This window comes from Sus scrofa, chromosome 1 (genome assembly GCF_054392235.1).
Source record: "Sus scrofa isolate SSC_HxYL_T2T_F1_AM1 chromosome 1, Sscrofa_HxYL_maternal_Yorkshire_Landrace_v2.0, whole genome shotgun sequence".
Classification (NCBI taxonomy): Eukaryota; Metazoa; Chordata; class Mammalia; order Artiodactyla; family Suidae; genus Sus; species Sus scrofa.
This window is the reverse complement of record NC_139383.1, coordinates 103,856,528-103,874,759: the sequence shown is the minus strand read 5'-3', so window position 1 is coordinate 103,874,759 and position 18,232 is coordinate 103,856,528. Positions and strand designations below refer to the sequence as shown.

General features: G+C 44.1%; 1 protein-coding gene across 6 annotated transcripts in view; it reads right to left on the bottom strand.

Moving 5' to 3' along the window:
- The window catches only part of SETBP1 (SET binding protein 1), a 370,608-nt gene that overhangs the window by 90,272 nt on the left and 262,104 nt on the right, over positions 1-18,232 (bottom strand). For 5 of the 6 annotated variants that reach the window (XM_021092436.2, XM_021092441.2, XM_084964821.1 and 2 more), the window contains one exon: positions 14,767-18,223. In XM_021092436.2, coding sequence (XP_020948095.1) covers positions 14,767-18,223 — 3,457 coding nt within the window. Of the gene's footprint in view, positions 1-9,058; positions 11,174-11,305; positions 18,224-18,232 lie in introns of those variants that run through there. The other variant, XR_014808088.1, reaches the window with a different exon arrangement.

Here is an 18,232-nt window from a genome sequence, read left to right as displayed (position 1 = left end):
ATAAACTTGTGTTGTTTCAAGCTGCTAAAGTTGTGACAGATTGTTACAGCAACAATAGAAAATGAATACAAATTCCACTATTTCTCTTATCGCTGCATTTTTATGGCTGGGGTAGTAGATAAATTGGTCTTCAAAACAGGCGCCACTGACAAATGCTAACAGATTCCGGCTGCGCAGACCAAACGCCAGAGGGTTGAAACTGCCTCCCTCTTTCAAGAGAACTTCCAAGTCCTGTGGATGATGCCGACACAGTGAACTGGCAGTTATCTTTGGGTGAAATGTGTATTTTGTTACTTATCCACCATAACCGTCTAATCCTGACACCTATCTTTGTCATCAAATACAAGTGTGGTCCAGCGGACGTCCGCCCCTCTGTGTGCATACATGTGTTCAGAAGGAGATTTAACTTCACCCCAGTGAGAGCATAATTGGGAGAGAAAGCCTGCTGTTTAAAGAAGACTTCTATAGAAATCTGCTGTGTTGTATTTTCTGTGCTTGAATATATTATCCAAAGTGGAAGTGAAAGGAAATGAACATTATTAATGACCGTGTGGGAAGCTATGTGCTGGATGCTTTCGTGTATATTCTCCTTTCTTTGGCTCTCATAAAACTCTGCTAGGTAGGTATTAATAGCCTCATTTTTCAGATGAAGAAAAAGAGGATCAAAGAGGATCAGTTGCCTAAGGTCAGGCTACTAGTAAGTGGGGATTTAGCATCCAAATCTACATCCAAGAGACTTTAACTCCCAAGCTTTTAAATACTCTATGCTGCCTTAGAAGTTGCTGAATTTATTTTTAAGCTACTGAGTTGTGTCCTGTACAACCTGAATTGTATTTGAATGAGTCCAGACAGTCTTACCTTAATAAAGATAAATAATACAAGGCCATATATGAAAAAGCCCTGAACTGAAAGTGAAGATATTAGTTATATCAGAGAAGCAGGAGATGCCAGAATAGTTAAGGAAATAAGTAGGTAAGATCTGGAAGCCAGATGGAAAAGGAGAGGATGTTTTATGTGAAGGAGGCAATGTGGTGACTTTGGCTTTATAAACTCACTTAGATTCAGATTAAGGGCTAATTACGGTGTTTTCTGTAGGATAAGGAGAAGATTTAGCAGAACTCCCAGCAAGGGAATAAGCTGAAAATGATCAGGAAACAAGGTGAGACTGGGGGTAGATAATGGAGGGTCTTTTAAACCAGATAAAGAATTTTGAATTTGATGCAGTAGGAATGGCTACATCTGGCATCAGTTATTCATTTACCTATGGCTGCCTCCATAGATGGTTCATGGAAAGCTACTGCGTTCTTTTTCCATTTCCATAATTAATGTATTTCTTTAGTTACAGCCTAAAGGGGTGGGGCATGGGAGATGGAAACAAAAGAGCTTTGCTGGGGCTGACCATTGCCAAAAAGATCACCCGAGTGAAAAATGAAGTAGAGAAGCACTGCAAGCATTGCTGTAGCCTGAGAAGGTGCAACTCTGACCTGGTGGAAGGTCGGCCCAAGGGAATGAAGTATTTCTGGGATCTGAAGGGCTTCCATATGCGGGGGGGAGCTGACAGGCTGCATCAGGGAAATCAATTGAGGGAGCCATTACAGCATCCTCGCCAGTCTCAGGAGAAGAAACCCAGAAACAAGATTCTCCCAAGACAGACCACTGGGACAGAGCTTATTCTATTGTAATTTATGTCAACTGGAAGGAGGAAAAGTCAATGAGAAAAGTTGTTTTAGCTATTTTATTTGATAAAATTTTATTTGTACTGTCCCTGAAGACTTGAACTCTGGAAAATTTTGCCTTCTCCTTTGCCTGATGCCCTGTGCAAATACCTGTCTCAGAGCCTATGTTGATGCAGGCTTCCTGGTTGAGGAAGAATGGAAGGAAAAAACAATAGTTTGAAATGGGAAATATTGGCTTTACAAACTCACTTAGAAATATCCATAGATTTCCAGGAAGGAAAATAAGCAAGTACAGATGGTCCTTTGTGTCATAAGCCTATAACTAATAGCTGGTTCTTTCTCTTTAAATGCCCTTGGTATGAGTGACTGCAATGCTGACCAATTAGAGCAGTTATAACTTGACTTGTTCTGTGTGTTTGTGGTGTGTGTATGTGTGAGAGAATGTGTGAAGTGAGAGTGGTATTCATAGCACACGCTGGCTGGTTGCATTTTCCATTGCAGGATGGAGCTGTGGATCTCAGGCTTTGGAAAACCTCCCCCCACCCCCACCCCCGTCAGATTCTGATTTGGAAGAAACACTCAACGCCCGGCAACTCCTGGGAAAATTTGTTGGCAACTATCTTCGGCTGTGACTAATTTGTCCCCTTCCTGGTTGCTGTCCTGACGCTTGAATTCTTGTGGAGATCTTAAATAGGGCAGTCTGGAAATCTGGATGGTTTTCATGCCCAATTGCTGCTGAATTTATTTTTAACATATATTCCCATTTGAGCAATGACACAGAATGCAGAAGGAAAGGTTATGACGGCCAGTTCAGGGGAGTACTTGAGAAAATTGAAAAGATCAGGGACCAGAGTGGTGATGGGGAGATAGGAGAAAGAGGAGGGATGGTGGGGGAGGGGAGCAGGCCCCTGGGGAGGTGGGTTGTGTGGGGGAGGGGCAGAAAGCAAAGGAAGCAAGGTGAGCAGTTACTATCAGCTGGGGACCTGGGCCTTTACCTGATCACAATGGCTATTTATTTAGTGGGATGGTAGGTGATTTTACTTTTTTCTTATATGCATTTTTCTATATATCCTGAGTTTTCTTCACTAAAGGCATTATTTTAGATGATAAAAGAAACAATGTGTTTTTCCAAATAATCATTTATTCTATGCAATGGGTAGAGAATCTGTTTTCATTGTTGTTGTTGGGACCTCAAAGAAAAAAAGAGTATCTAGTGCTAAAGGGGTTCCTTACTAAATCAGGAGAAATTCTGACAGAATTTTAGGACTATGGCACTCCTACTAAAGGATGCCAAGATGGCCCATAGATCTAACACTGCTCAGTACTATGTCTTACACATTACAGACTTAATGCTTTATTACCTGCATGATCAGAATAAAGTAAAAATATAACTAATAGCACAAAGGGTATGTCTTAGAATAAGAGAAACCTCTTTGGCTCACTAGTCTTTCATGGAATATAAGGCACAGCAACTGGTTCAGAATGATAGTTCTTTCACTCAATCCCAGTTCCTGGTGGATGTTCAAAAGGGCATCAAGTCTCCTAACAATTTACCTAACATTGTAGATGACACCCCAAACAAATGGTTTCCTTAAGGGCTTGCTCTGTTCTCTTTTTATTTTTAGCCTATGTCACGTCTAAGATGCAAGTTTTTGCATGTTTCCTACTGGTTCCCTAAAATTTCCTTTAAAAAATAACAAAGTCTGAAGTTCCTGTCATGGCTCAGCAGAAATGAATCTGACTAGCATTCATGAGGATGCAGGTTCGATCCCTGGCCTCGATCAGTGGGTTAAGGATCTGGCATTGCTGTGAGCTGCAGCTCGAATCTGATATTGCTATGGCTGTGGTATAGGCCGACGGCTATAGCTCCCGATTCAAACCCTAGCCTAGGAACCTCCATATGCCTCAGATGCACCCCTAAATAGACAAAAGTAAAAAAAAAATTAAAAAAAGTTTTCAATAGTAAGTTTAATGTTTTGTGGTTTAGTGAATAAGACTATTCTTGTTCTTCCTTTGAATCTCCTTTGTGATGTCCATGGTCCCTCAGGTCCCCAGATGAGGTGAAGAACTGAACTGGCCTCACACCCTGGAGCTTGGCTAATCCTGACTCCAAAGAGCTCTCTCTCTCTCTCTATATATATATATATATATGCCCATATACATATATATATACACATATATACACATATATATGTATATATATGCTTTGCTACTTTATATATACATATATATATATAAAAGTAATTGTAGCAAAGTTCAAATTGTTTATTAGCAATTCCAACAATTAGCTAGTTCCTTATTTGGGGCTCCAATATTTAACCCACTGGCAATGGTTCTTGAGGGATAACTCAGAAGCTGCATCATGCCACTGACCTTGTCAAAGACTTAGGAAATATAGTGTGAAACCAGGAGGTGATGGAAGAGGTCAGGAAACCTGGAACCTAGCATTCTTCTCTGTGCAGAACTGGTTCAGTGACTTTGGACAAAAACTTTAACTCTCTATATTTTGATCTCCTTGCCTGTCAAGTGGGAGAGTAACACCTATCTGTAAATCTCAGTGGAGTCTGAAGATCAAATGAAAGTCAAGGAAATGTGCTTTGAAAACCACAGTGCCCTGTTTAGATGTAAGGGGTGACTGGGATGTAGCCTCAGGGGAAGCTTTTTAATCTATCTGGGTTCTTAGAGCCTCCATCAACATGGGAGCTGTCTCCTGATCCACTCTTGCCCACCTTCTAAAGCTCCCTAGGCCCTTCAGTGAAGAACAGAAAAACCACAGCAGAGGCAGCTCTTGGGACTTGCTTGCTCTACTCTGTTAATTTTCCCCTCTTAATGCTTCCTTTCTATCTGACTTGTTTTGAATCCTTCTGCAATAGGGAAAACACTAATATCAACTTGCTTTTGCAATGTGTACCAGCTTATTATTCTGAAAGTTATTGTATGGGTCCTTTTTCCTGTAGAATGAATATCTGCTTCTAGGCCTTAGTGGGTAGACTCTCATTATTTTAATTGCTTCACTTAATCTCGTCTCCTGATTGCTTTACAAGGTTTTTGAGGAAGGAAAGCATGTTTCCTGTTTCTTCAGCATTTCACCCACTACCTAGCACCAAGCTCACCACCCTTCATGCCCAGCGCCCTTTAATAGCACTGTGTCCCTCCTCCTTTCAGGATGCAGTTTCACATCCTCTGCATGGCAACTATGCCTCCTAAATGCCCATCCCCACCCAATGGCTAACTTCAATCTAGCTAGGTGCCTTCCTGTACTCCCACATATGCCTATCTCCACAGTTCTGCCCATTTGGTGCCTCACTCATTCACTCTTCATCCATTCTCAAAGGTGCAAGTCCACGATTTTGTTTCTCACCAAACACTGTTATCCTCTCTGATCCTGGATCACCATGGCTCCTGTGGTTGGCCACTAAGTTGGCATGGATTAACTTGGTCCACCTTTATTCTCTGGATGCTTTATGTATGTTAATTTCATCTCTTTTCAGTATAGTGTAAGGAACTTGAGATCAGGAGTTCTTCCTTGCTTTTCTTTTGTTCTGGTCTACTTGTTGTATCTTGGCATTATGTTATATGTTAAGTAACAAAGAGCTCTCAATCATTTTTTAAGAATGTGAGTTCTTTATGAACCAGCACAAAGGTCTTCACAAAGTAGTAAAGACCTCTCAAAGAGAACAATTAATCTCTAGTCTATAATACTTTGCACTTAGTAAACATTCAGTAAAAGATCCATTTACCAGAATTTTGATAACCTGTTCCTCCATACACTCACAGTAGTTCAGCTAATATCCCTGGTACCACAAAGAAGAGTTTTTAGGAGTTCCCATCATGGCGCAGTCGAAACGAATCTGACTAGTATCCATGAGGATGCATGGTCGCTCCCTGGCCTTGCTCAGTGGGGTTAAAGATCCAGCTTTGCCATGAGCTGTGATGTAGGTTGCAAACGTGGCTCAGATCCAAAGTTGCTGTGGCTGGCAGCTACAGTTCCAATTTAACCCCTAGCCTGGGAAGATCCATATGCTGTGGGTGCGGCCCTAAAAAAAAAAAGGAATTTTTAGAAGCTTTCAGAAAGCCATCACCATGACCTGCGTGTCTGTGGGGCAGGAAAAGTGGAGCCTTGCCTGGAATCTCTGACCTCTTTTAAATACTATAACCTTGACTTTTTCAATATGTAGCTTTCAAGGGAAGGCAGAATGACATGGTATAAAGGGTTCTGGCATTGTTTTTATGCCCCCTGAATTGGGGTACTTTAGTCTTAGGACCTGCTAAGGATGAGTGTGTCATTTCCTATCAAGGGCTGACTACAGAAACAGTCTTCTTAGAAGCTGGAGCACTGCTTGAACCACAACAAAGTTTCGCTTTCTGCACCTGCAGCCCCCATTTTCTCATCACCCGCTTATTCATTAACTCCTTGCTATCTGGTTTTGGCACCTAGCCCACCACACAAAGCACTAAATACACAGTTGTTAACTTTTCTGTTGTCTTCAGAGCCACCAGAATGTACATACATATTTTCATCCATCCTCATCTTCCATGAACTTGGCTACTTCTGGCCCTAGTGGCCACCCCATTCTTCTAAAAATTATTCTGCCCTGAGCCCTTGGTTCTCCACCAACATTTCGGTCATTCCTTCTCTGCATCTCCTGACCCTCTTATTATGCCTCTTCTTTAAGGTGAAGAAGGACCCCCCTTCTTCACCTCAGCACTCCTCCGCCCCGGGCCCCTGCCACTTCCACCTGTTTTTCTTCATTCCCTACAACTCTCCCCTTTGGTAAATCTCTATCTAGCTCAGTACAGAGTCGCAATGCCTGCCTTAACAGCTCAGCCCTTCACACTCCAACCAGATTCCCTCTCTGATTTCTGTAATTCTGTTCACGTGCACCCACTCTTCCAGTCGCCTGAGGCTAATGTATCAGAGACACCTCTGACTTTAGCTAAAGAGGGAAAGAGACGCATCAGGGAATGACTCATTATTATTTGTTTGCTCGAACACCTGAGTGAATAATGATACCTTTGTGATGCTTACAATCTAGAAGGTGGGGTGGGGCAGGAAGGGTAGGGTGGTGGGCACAGTTCAAACAAGAAAAGGATAATTACAATATCATATGAAGAATGCAAAGATGGGGTAAGTTTACCCAATCCAGATTAGGGGGAGTGAGCTGTTGGGAAAAATCACAAATTATAATTTGGCCTTTTCATGATTTTGCCTGAATAGTGAAATGGCTTCTTCATCAAGCACAAGCTCTGAAGTGTGGGGAAAAACCCTCATGAGTACAGCATTCTTTTCCAACCTTATCTACTGTGCTTCCCAAACTTCAGATCCTTACCTTAATAAAACTAGAGTAAACACCATTTCCCAAACAGTTTCTTGGCTATTTCTACCTAAATACCCTTGTTTACAAGGCATTCTTTCTACTCTGTGCCTGTCCCCACTCCTTCCTATCACCACCTCCCATCTCCATTCTCCGAAAGACTCTTCCATCCTTTAACACCCATCTTGAATAGTAACTAGTATACAAAAGCATTTCATGATCCTACCTCTCCAACCCCAGTGAAAACAGGGAGGAGGCGCACTCTCCTTTGGACAGCCCCAGCGCCTTCTCTGTGACTTTGTGATGGCCCTTAGACCCTGCCTTGTAATATGAGTTGCATTTGTTTTCCTCCCCTAGATTACAGGGGGAGGAAATCCACAGGAGGACCTTCTGGATTTTAACCTCTCTGAGGGCAAAAGCATGGAGTTGCTCATCCTTAAATTACTCTCACAGGACTGCACCAAGCCATGTATATACCAGACACTAAATAAATAATTACTTTTTTCTCTTATTTTTATCACTTCCCCTTGAATCCAGCCAATTTGCGTTAAGAGCTATATGGCACAAGCCTAGGCCACAATCCTAACAAATATTCAGGCATATCACTTGTTCATTTACACAGACTAGAGATGGTTCTCTGGAGGGTCCTTCCAAAGGTGCCATCCTTATCTCCGCCCAGTGTCAGGCCAGCCTTTGGAAGGCATGCTTTACTGCTTTCTGTGGCCAAGAAAGGCTCCAGTTGTATCAAAGCCAAATCTGTCAAAACTGTGACTTCTCTACACCCACACCTGAATCTTCATAACAATTCTCAAAGCCACAGAGGTATATATATAAAACTTCCAACAGGACGGAGGAACGTTTGCCAACTGTGGGAAGACAAATGGCCTGGAGACTTCATGCTCCAAAGGTAGATTGCTTGATTTCTGGTTCAACATACCAAAAGAGATGCTGTGAGTCTGTCATTTTTTTTTTCCATTGCCAGAAAGTTATGGGTCATAACATTTAATTTGATTAATTCCTAGTTTCCAAAAGGAAACCTTAGGAGGAATCGTGGGAGGCTCGATAAAATAAGTATGTGTAATTGTTAAGACAGAAAAGGAAAAAAAAAAAAGACTTCCATCAGAGCCCACAAAGACTGTTTCTAGTCCCAAAAACGAGTCCCCAGAGATGGCCTGGAAACCAAATTACTGTCAAAGAAATGCTTACCTTTTACAACAGCTCACAGCAAAAGAAAACATATAGCTTAACGTCTCTTCCACAACTCACCTTTTTTTTTTTTTCTTTTCTCTTTTATTCTCTCCTTCTTGCTCCCTTTCCTTCTGCCTGATGTTGAACTTTCAAGTCTGAGCTCTCCTGCCAATTGGATATGCATCACTGGATAAGTCATTTGACCTTCCTAAGCCTCAGTGTGCTGATCCGCAAAATGAGATGTTTAGGCTACATTATTAAGATCCTTTCACCTTTGAGTGTGAGTATAAATACATGTTTGCTCTCTCTGCTTCCATGCAATCTGTCACGTTAGTGCTCTAACTTATTTGTTTCTAAGATGGTGACTGTGCTTTCAGCCTGTACTAGGAAGAAGCTAATTTGCTGGTGCAACCTATGAGGTTCTATCTTTTGGAAAGGTAAGATCAAACAGCTAAGGCACTTGAGCTAAAGATCAATGGAGCATCACATAGATTAAGACATGGACCAGAGGAATCTGTTTAGAACCTTCACTGAATAGCTAATTAATTAGCCAACTTGTGGGCATTTTCTTCCTAACTGTCCAATCTAGGGGTGTGTGAGTTTGTATAAAGTTGAGATTTTTAGAAATTCAGACTGTCAGGTCTTGTCAGGATTTTTATTGTCCTGGTCTCCCTTGGGAAAACTGGGAGTCAAAAAGATAAAGAAGTCTTTCAGCTGGTTAGTGAAAGAGATGAGATTGGAACAGGTACTCATAATCCTGCTAAACCACACTGCAGCCATTAGCTAATTAATCTTTTACTTCCTCCCACAGGATGACCTAGAATTCAACTTGGATTAAGGTTAAACAGACCACACTTCATCAGATTTCCATTTTTACTCTTTCTTCTTTCCTGGTTTTAACCTTCTCTTCCTTGAGTCTTCTTCCTTCTCTTCCAGTTTAGAAAACTTTCCTCACACACGTTTCTTTTGTAAGGTTTTCATGACATTTCATCCATGAGGTTAATTTCCTCATCTGGATGACTGCTTGGAAGAGCTTTTGTACTGCTTTTGGCTTGGCCATCCATTTCCTGCCTGTGAGTGACAACCGAGACTGCCTCCCAAAATGCCCACAGTGCCGATAGGAGGAGCTGGCAAAGGGCAAGATGGAAGCCCCAAGGAGAGATGGCGTCAGCCAGGCTCAAGGGACTCCAGTTCCCTACATGGCAGGATTCTGATATCTGAGAGGTGAGCTAATAAGGATGAATTCTCAGCATCCATTCATCATGAGGGAAGTACTTGACACTGGGGACTCAGGATGGCAGTTTTAACTAATAATGGCCCTGGACTTTAGTAAGTTAGCAGGTATAAACTTCTCTTCTCACTGTTTCTCCATCTGTTGGGAGCCTGGATAGCAGTGGTCAAGATGTCTGGCATAGTTTTAGGTTAAAGTATGCCTAGACTGTTTCCAAGAGGTTGGAACAGAAAGAATATCACTCACACTAGAGACCTCTTCCCTCGCCTCACAAGAATAGGGCTCTGAGAGCACACAGCATCGTTCTGACTACGTATTGCCAGTCTTGGACAGGTCTGCTCTTCTGGTAATCTGCTGCATGTCAGAGTGCATGAGACAGTGGAGCCTGGTGGGAGCGAGACACAAATAAGGATAAGGCTTCTCTCAACTCTGAGAGTCTGTGGATTGCACCTTCCCAGTATGTATCCATTATTTGGCCCCAGGCAAGCATTTTTACAAATGAAGATTCACCAGATGGTATACATTTAGAAAATAGGTCAGAAGAACCACTGCTTTCCCAAATCAAAGAAGCAGTAGACAGAAGGAATAAAATACAGAAAAAAAGATAAAGAGTCTGTGTAACTTCTTAGCTCTATATGTGTTGTAAGGGGGCTACAAGACAATGTATCCATCTGCTGGGGCAGGGGGAATGGAGAACCAATGACTTTCCAAGCAGGAAAGAGGAAATGGAGTGTGAAACTGATGCTATTGCTAAATGGGGTCTCTAATTCCTCTCTCCATAATGGTAATGACTTAAATTTATATGGTGCCTTGCAACAGCTCTGATCTCAGGAACCATTCAAAGTCCTTTCCTCACTCTGCTCCTAAATCTGGTCCTCAATAGGGTAAAGAATGACATCTACATTTATGCCATATCTATTTTGGAGAAGACTAGCTAGCTCATGTGAAATTGGACATTGCGATGCTATGGAAATGAGCCCAGAATGGAGAAGGAAGAGGTAGAAGAAGTTGTGCAAGTGCAGATGCTTATTTCTAGTCAGTACCATCCAAACAGACACCTTGACTCAGATAAAGTCTCTGAAATACCTTAATACCTCCAGTAACCTCAGCTTCATCCTATCTGTCTCCTATCTCTTTGGAGTACATTACATTAAGGTAAATGCTTTTCAGGGAGTCTTGGCAAACTCTGATATTGAGTTCCAAGTGCTACTAAGAACATTTTTCCTGATGCCTTAGGGTTTCAGGCATAGAGGGGAATTTTAGGTTATAGGTAAGGAGAGGCCAAGCTTTAGAAGGGAGAGGAAGGAAGGGAATCAGGTCTGTTCCAGTAAGGTATTCAACAAGATGCATAGGGACAATGGGCATAACTCCATACAGACACAGAAGCCACTGAAATTACAATTCATTAAAATGCCTGATGGGAGGGGGAGGGAGTGGGAGGGATCGGGAGCTTGGGCTTATCAGACACAACCTAGAATAGATTTACAAGGAGATCCTACTGAATAGCATTGAGAACTATGTCTAGATACTCATGTTGCAACAGAAGAAAGAGTGGGGGAAAATCTGTAATTGCAATGTATACATGTAAGGATAACCTGACCCCCTTGCTGTACAGTGGGAAAAAAAAAATGTTCACAACTATACATAAAATAGATTACTAACAAGGACCTAACTGCATAGCACAGGGAAACCTACTCAATATTCTGTCGCAACCAATATGGGAAAAAAATATATATCAGATTCACTTTGCGGTATACCTGAAACTAATGCAATTAGAGAGTAGAGTGGGTTCTGAGAGGAAGGGTGGTGGAGGAATGTTGGGGCACGAGGCTGGGGACCAGGATCTGCGCTCTAGTCTTGGCCTTAACTAGCTGGGTGACATGTGGTAGAGTTGCAATGCAGTGGGCAAAGCCTTTGGCTTAGAATGAAAAGTGACAGTTTTCTGAACAGAGACAGGTCACTTGATGTCTGAGACTCAGTGTCCTGATCCATAAAATAGGAATGCAAATAGTTCTCTTCTAAGATTGCAGAAAAAGTGTTATAAGAAATATATGTGATTTAGAATGGATAAGTAATGAAGCCATACTTTATAGTACAGGGAACTATATAGCACAATCTCTAGGACAGACCATGAAAGAAGATAATATAAGAAAGGGAATATCTATATCTACATATATCTATCTATATATTCCTACTACATAGCACAGAGAACTAAAGGAATATATATACATATATGACTGGTTCACTTTGCTATATAGCAGAAATTAGCGCAACCTTGTAAATCAACTATATTTTAATAAAAATAAATTATAAAAAAAGAAATATATGTGAAATGTTCTGGACATATATCCAGACAAAACTATAATTCAAAAAGATACATGCACCCCTATGTTCATAGCAGTACTAGTCACAAAAGCCAAGACACTGAAACAGTCTAGATGTCCATCAACAGAGGAATGGATAAAGAAGATGTGGTACACATGCATAATGGAATACTGCTCAGCCATAAAAAAGAATGAAATAATACTGTTTGCAGCAATACAGATGCAACTAGAGACTCTCATACTAAGTGAAGTATGAGAAAGACAAATACCATATGATATCACTTATATGTGGAATCTAATATAATACAAATGAACCTATCTATAAAACAGAAACAGACTCACAGCCATAGAGAACAGACTTGTGGTTGCCAAGGGGGAAGCGGCTGGGGGAGGGATGGGGTGGGAGGTTGGGGTTAGCAGATGTGAGCCATTATACATGGAAAGGATAAACAAGGTCGTACTATATAGCACAGAGAACTACATTCACTGTCCTACAATAAACTGTAATGGAAATAATGTAAAAAGAAAAAAACGAGTGTATGTATATGTATAACTGAATCACTTTGCTATTAGGCAGAAAGTAATACAACATTGTATGTCAACTATATTTCAATAAAAATACGAAAAGAAGAAATACATGTAAAATGGCTTTATGGAAACATACCATACAAAAGAGGTCTGGCCCAACCCCCTGAATTACAGATTGGCAGACAGTTACCCAAGAGGTGGGATGCCACGCCTGAGGTCACACAGAATTCCTAACATAATTGGGTCCGGTACCTAATTCTTTATATGTATGTATGTATGTGTGTATGTGTATGTGTGTGTGTGTGTGTGTGTGTGTGTGTATGTATATATATATATACATATTTGGTCTTTGCAGGGCTGCACCCATGGCATATGGAAGTTCCCAGGCATATATTTGGTCTTTGCAGGGCTGCACCCATGGCATATGGAAGTTCCCAGGCTGGGGGCTGAATTGAAGCTGCAGCTGTTGGCCTACACCACAGCTCACAGCAATGCCGGGTGCTTAACCTACTGAGCGAGGCCAGGGATCGAACCCGTGTCCTTGTGGATACTAGTCAGATTTGCTACCACTGAGCCATGACGGGAACTCCCCAGTACCCAATTCTTAAGCGGAACTCAGCTTTCTTTCATGACGTGGTCATGATCCCTACTACTTTCCATCTCACATGGCTGGCTGAAAAAAACACATATGTTGGGGAACAGGAGGGAGAATTTTAAAAGCGGTAACAACCACCATGTGAATGCAAACACAAGAAGTTTTGTATGGCTAGAGTGTGGGTGTCTTCAGAGACACACAGTGCCTGGAGATGAGCTCCTTGATGGCTCATTCTCATCAACCAGAATCCCACCGTAATACAGTCCAAACACACAGAAGTCCCAGTAAGACCGCTGAGAGCCCTGACGAGCAATCCTGGCTGGTTTTAGCCTCTGAGACCTTGTTTCTTAGGTCTGTTAAATTAGGATTCTTGCTTGTAGGTTCTCAGAAGTAACACAACATCATTGTTTTCTAGCTAAAGGATGCCAAGAAAATTTAAAAAATAAGAATGCCACGACAAGTTCTGGTTCTATAGATCAATTCCACCACACTGAAAGAGAAAGCCACAGTACTTCTCACGTGAGTTTAATCTTTTAGCAGCTCCTGTCTGGGTGGACTTAATTTGGGTTTGGCACAAAAGAACAAGCACCTTCAACAAAAAGCTGATGATCAGAAGCGGGGAAACCCAGAAGAGCACATTCACTTTGGGCAAACGTGAAGTGTGGGCCATTCATCACCTTGAGCAAGTGCAGGAGACATGACTGCTAATTGGACTCTTCATTAACCAAGGAGAACATCCACTGCGACAGCTACTCACAAGCTAGCAGTGATTTGGGGCAACCTTCAAGTGGCTTGTAACTCATAATCATAGTTCTTTCTGAAATCTGCTGGCCTAGAAAATGTCTCTAAATCCTCATAGCTAGACTGCCTTCACCTTCACTAATTAGGGACTCCCCACGAAGGGAGAGGACAAGCAAGGGGTATATGTCAGAAACGGAGGTGAAACAGTAATTCATGGATGATTAGTGCTTGAAACCATGCTTTGGCCAGAGGGCTTGTACTATCTGGAAGCAGGGAGAGCATGAGGAATCCTTTTAGTTCCTGCAACTCCTAAGAAAGGAGTTTCTACTCTTTTCCTAGTAAATAACTAATCTGTTCTACAAGAGTCTTATCATCTGTGGGATGTGTTGATGGGGACAAAGGGATACTTAGGCAGAAGTATAAGACTTCCGTGGCAAGGTGGGTTTATGTGGGTGGGCAGGTTAGCAATGTTACAAGGGATGAACTCTTCCTGGCAGCAATCAGTACCTCAGTTTAGAGATTAGTGGGCAAATCCCATACCCAGTGGATATGCCAAGAGACACAGCGGTAAGATCCTGTCGAGGCAGGAGGTTCATGGTGCTTTTCAGCCAGCCTCCTCCCCCAACCTGTTGCAGGGAAATGGCCTGGAGTTGCGGCTTCCTTAGCAAGTAGACTTCAGGATCCTCTAGTAAGCAGCTTCCAAAACCACTGCCGCTGACATTTCAACCTATGACATGTGACTTCTAAAACGAGCACGTCAAATAAACTAGATAGTCATTCCCATCCAGCTTTGCTGTTCTTGGGATCTTTTTGGTATTCCTAGAGAGTTTTGGAGGCTTTATCCAACTAGAAAACTGCATCAACAGATCAGATGAGGACCTCAGAATATGGTCCTTAATTAAAAGCACAAAGCTAGTGGGTATGGCTGTAGTCTAGGCAGCTATCGTGGCTAGCTCTGGGCCCATGGTTCTCAGGCAATGGCTCCAAGACAGTAAACAATGTATAAACTGTGCGGCAGACCTGAATGTGCAAGGATACCTATTTTCATTCAGCTCCTTCCTCTCTGTAATCTAGTGATTGCAACGTGCCAAAGAGGGCGGACAGTGGAAGGGCAGGGTCCAGCAACCAATATGAAGACAGTCCGAGTCTGAAGAAAACCTGATCTTACCTGGAGATAGGGAGGACTCATAGGAACTTCTCTCCTTGCGGTTCACCTTGAAGGCTTGGATGTCCTTCTCCCTGTACGTCCCGAAGCCTTCATAGCTCCTCCTTTTGCTCCCACTCACATCACTGTCCCACTTGTCATTCGGAGGGTTCATCTCACCGAACACATCCAGGGTCTCCGGTCTCGTGCTGCTGCCGTCCCCGCCACTGCTGGAGTACCTTTTGGTGCACGAGTCTGCAGGCTCACTGCTCAAGTCACCTTTGTCCTTGGCCTGCGTCCAATGCTGGGCATCTGAAAGGGACAGTGTGGACAGGGTGTCCACCTCAAAGCTGTTCTTGGAAGATTTGTGGCCGGTTTCACCATGCTGGTGCTTCTGCTTCTCCTTATGCTTGCTTTTCTCACTCACAAGTGAGAGCTCTTTGTCTGCGCTGCTTAGCCGCTCGCTCAGGATGTGGCTGGAGAAGCCTGTGGCCTTGCCCGCAAACAGACCACTCAGGTTGTCGTGGGTGCCCAGGAGCCGGTCCTCCTTGTGCTTATGCTTGTGTTTGTGTTTCCTTTTGTGGAGCCGACCACTGGACAGACCGGCGCTGCCCACCTTGGGAGCATTCAGGGATGGCTGCATGTCCCCGAGGCCCATGCCCACGGGTCCTTGCAGGTGGACTCCGTGCTTCGCTTTATGCTTAGCTGTACCAGACATCTTCACGTGGGAGCTCGTGTGGAACTGAGGTGGTGGCACTGTTGGCCTCATGAACGGGGAGGCTGCCCCGAGCGTGTGTGACAAGTACAAAGGAGCTGGGTACTGACTGTAATAACCAAGGTTCATCATAGGCATTGATGTGTAAGGCATTCCATAGGGTGCATAGTAACTTCCGCTGGGAATAGGGTAGCTGAACCCTTGTAAAAAAGGCACCTTTGTCATGGTGTCATTGGTTTTTGCAGGCCTACCACGCTTCTTCTTTGACTTCAAGTCTGAAGTCCTCCGAAGATAGAGCAACGGGTCATACTGGATATATGGCACCGGGTAATAGTGATCAAAATTAATCCGAAAAATGCTGGGATACGGATTCTCGTGGTAAAAGGTATAACTCCGGTGGGAGATCCTGAACACCTGGAACTTGGTGATGAGCTCTTCCAGGTCTGCCAGAAACTGGAGATCATCACGGTTTTGCAGGCTTTTCCGTTTCCTCTTGTGCTTTGGCTTCTTGAGGCTTTCGTGGGCCAGAAAGTTGTCCACGATGAGATGCTTCTGCCGGTGGCCATGCCGGTTCTTTGTGCTGGTGTCAGATGGGATGGCCTCCGGGTTGTCCAGGGAGCAGAAATCGAAAGAGTACCTCCGTCGGGATTCGGAACTCTTTTCCGCTTGGTCAGACGTGCTGTTGTTGTCTGTCCCAATGCCACTGTCACTTGGGATCGTCTCCTCACTGTGGGACTCGCTCACAGGGGACAGCGTTATTTCCTTGAGTGACCCGATCTCGCAAAGGTGTGAAGGGGAGTTGGCCATCAGCCTGGGTGGAGACAGCTTCCAGGCCCCACTGTGGATTCCCTTTTGGGTTTTGGTTGGAAGAGCACTGATGGGCTGGAGATTTGGCATAGTTTTCAACTCTGAAAAACTGGTTTCAGTGCTGGCGGGGCTCAGGTTGCCATTGGACCCACCTAACTGTGTTGAAAGTGGGTGCATAGCTGCTGGTGAAGACGCCACAAGTGACTGAAAGTTGGAAGGCACGGCGGGAACATCCGGCTGGCTAGAAACAGGCCTCGAGTGCTTGATGGCTGTTTTGGGTTCTTCGGATGGGGGTGGCAGCTCTGCCCTTGGCTTCCTGCCCCTCTTCTTGCCGATGTAGATGGTGCCCCTCTTGCTGACATTAATCTGCTTGCCCAGTTTGCTCTCAATCCCCGCTGCCCTGGGGCTGGTCTCCGGGGGAGCTTTGGCCTTCAAGGCCATGCTACTGGAGCAGGACAAGATCTGGTTCAAGATATTTTTCCTCTTGAGTGTTTTCATCTTATTGATAGTTTTGATGGTCTTCTTATCCAACACCCCAAGCTTCCCAACTTTTTTGTGAAATTTCATCTCACTCATGGGTTTGTCCTCTCCTGGCACGAGTTGGGCCAACTTAGCTAAACTACGTCGTCTCTTTCTTTTCTTGGTGCCGGGGAACTCCCGGCTGATGGGACTGACTGGACTGGTAGAAGTTCCCTCGTGAATCGTCTCAACAGTGAGCAAAGGCTGCTTCTTTGGTCGTCCCCGCTTCTTCTTGACTGGCGTGATGACAGTGAGACTATCTGTGTTGGTGTACAGTGGGCTGGAGGGGGTGATGGGATATGCAGATGGTGGCTCCACCATCAGTTTATCAGAGGGGGCCATGACCGCCTCCCGGAGCAGGTTGGTGGGTCTGGGCTTGCTGCACGTCCACCTCCGTTTTGCAGCAAATTTGGGGTGCTGGATTTCCGGCAGCTTTCTCGGAGGGTGATCTGTGCATGTTGGAGGCGTCATGACCATGGGTGGCTTCCGCGGCTTAGGTACACCTCCCGGGACGACTTTCTCAGCGTTTCCACTGGTTTCAAGGCCAGCTGAGGGGGACTCGTTCTCTATCATTTTACCCAACTTAGGAACACGGGGATCTTTTTTATTACCGTCAGGGTTGGAAAGTATCCTACTAACTACTTCGCTGCTCATAGTGATGCCAGAACCCAGGGTTTTCTCAGGCATGATCTTTTCCACCACAGCTTTGATGGACTGCCTCTTTTTCCTCTTATGGCTGCTTGGATCTAGACAGGGTGCCTTGATAGGGATAGTAATCCGGACATGGCTTGAGTCACTGTCAGGATTACTGACGGAACTCACATTCTGCCTGGCTGGTGATGCTTCTTGGGCATTATCTGTCGAATAGACTTCCCTTTTCCCTTCCACATTGTCAAATGCTTTCTGAGCATTCTTGACCCAGTCTAGGTCTGAGTTTGGTATAGTTTGACTTAGCACATCTTTTTTACTGGACTTTTTCTTGCTGCCTAGAGTAGGGGGTTCTGAGGGCTCCTTGGCACCTACTCCATCTTGATCTACCAAGGGTTGAAGCCCACTGGACTCAGCAGAGCTGCTGGGTGGGGCTGGTGAGCTGTGGTTGCCTGGAGACGGAACCATACCTCCCAAGAGCAGATCTTTGCTACTGTTGGACAGCTGACTCCATGTGCTCCCTGCACTGCCTTTCTTACCCTGGGCCTTTGCAAAGGAAGCCATGGGCTCAAGAGCTGGGATCTTGCTGGTGCTTGCAGTTTCTCTGCCAGACTCTGGACTGATGAAGCAATTCTGAGTGGCAGGTCCATTGTCAGAGTTGGTGGACCAGTCCATGTGGTTCTGGCTGCTGCTTTTTTGCTGGTGCTTTGGTTTTAAGGTGTCACCGGTGAAGTCCTGTGGGAGGCCTGGGTCATAATGGATTGCTGAGTGTTTCTGTGGCCGCTCATAAGCCTAAGGGTG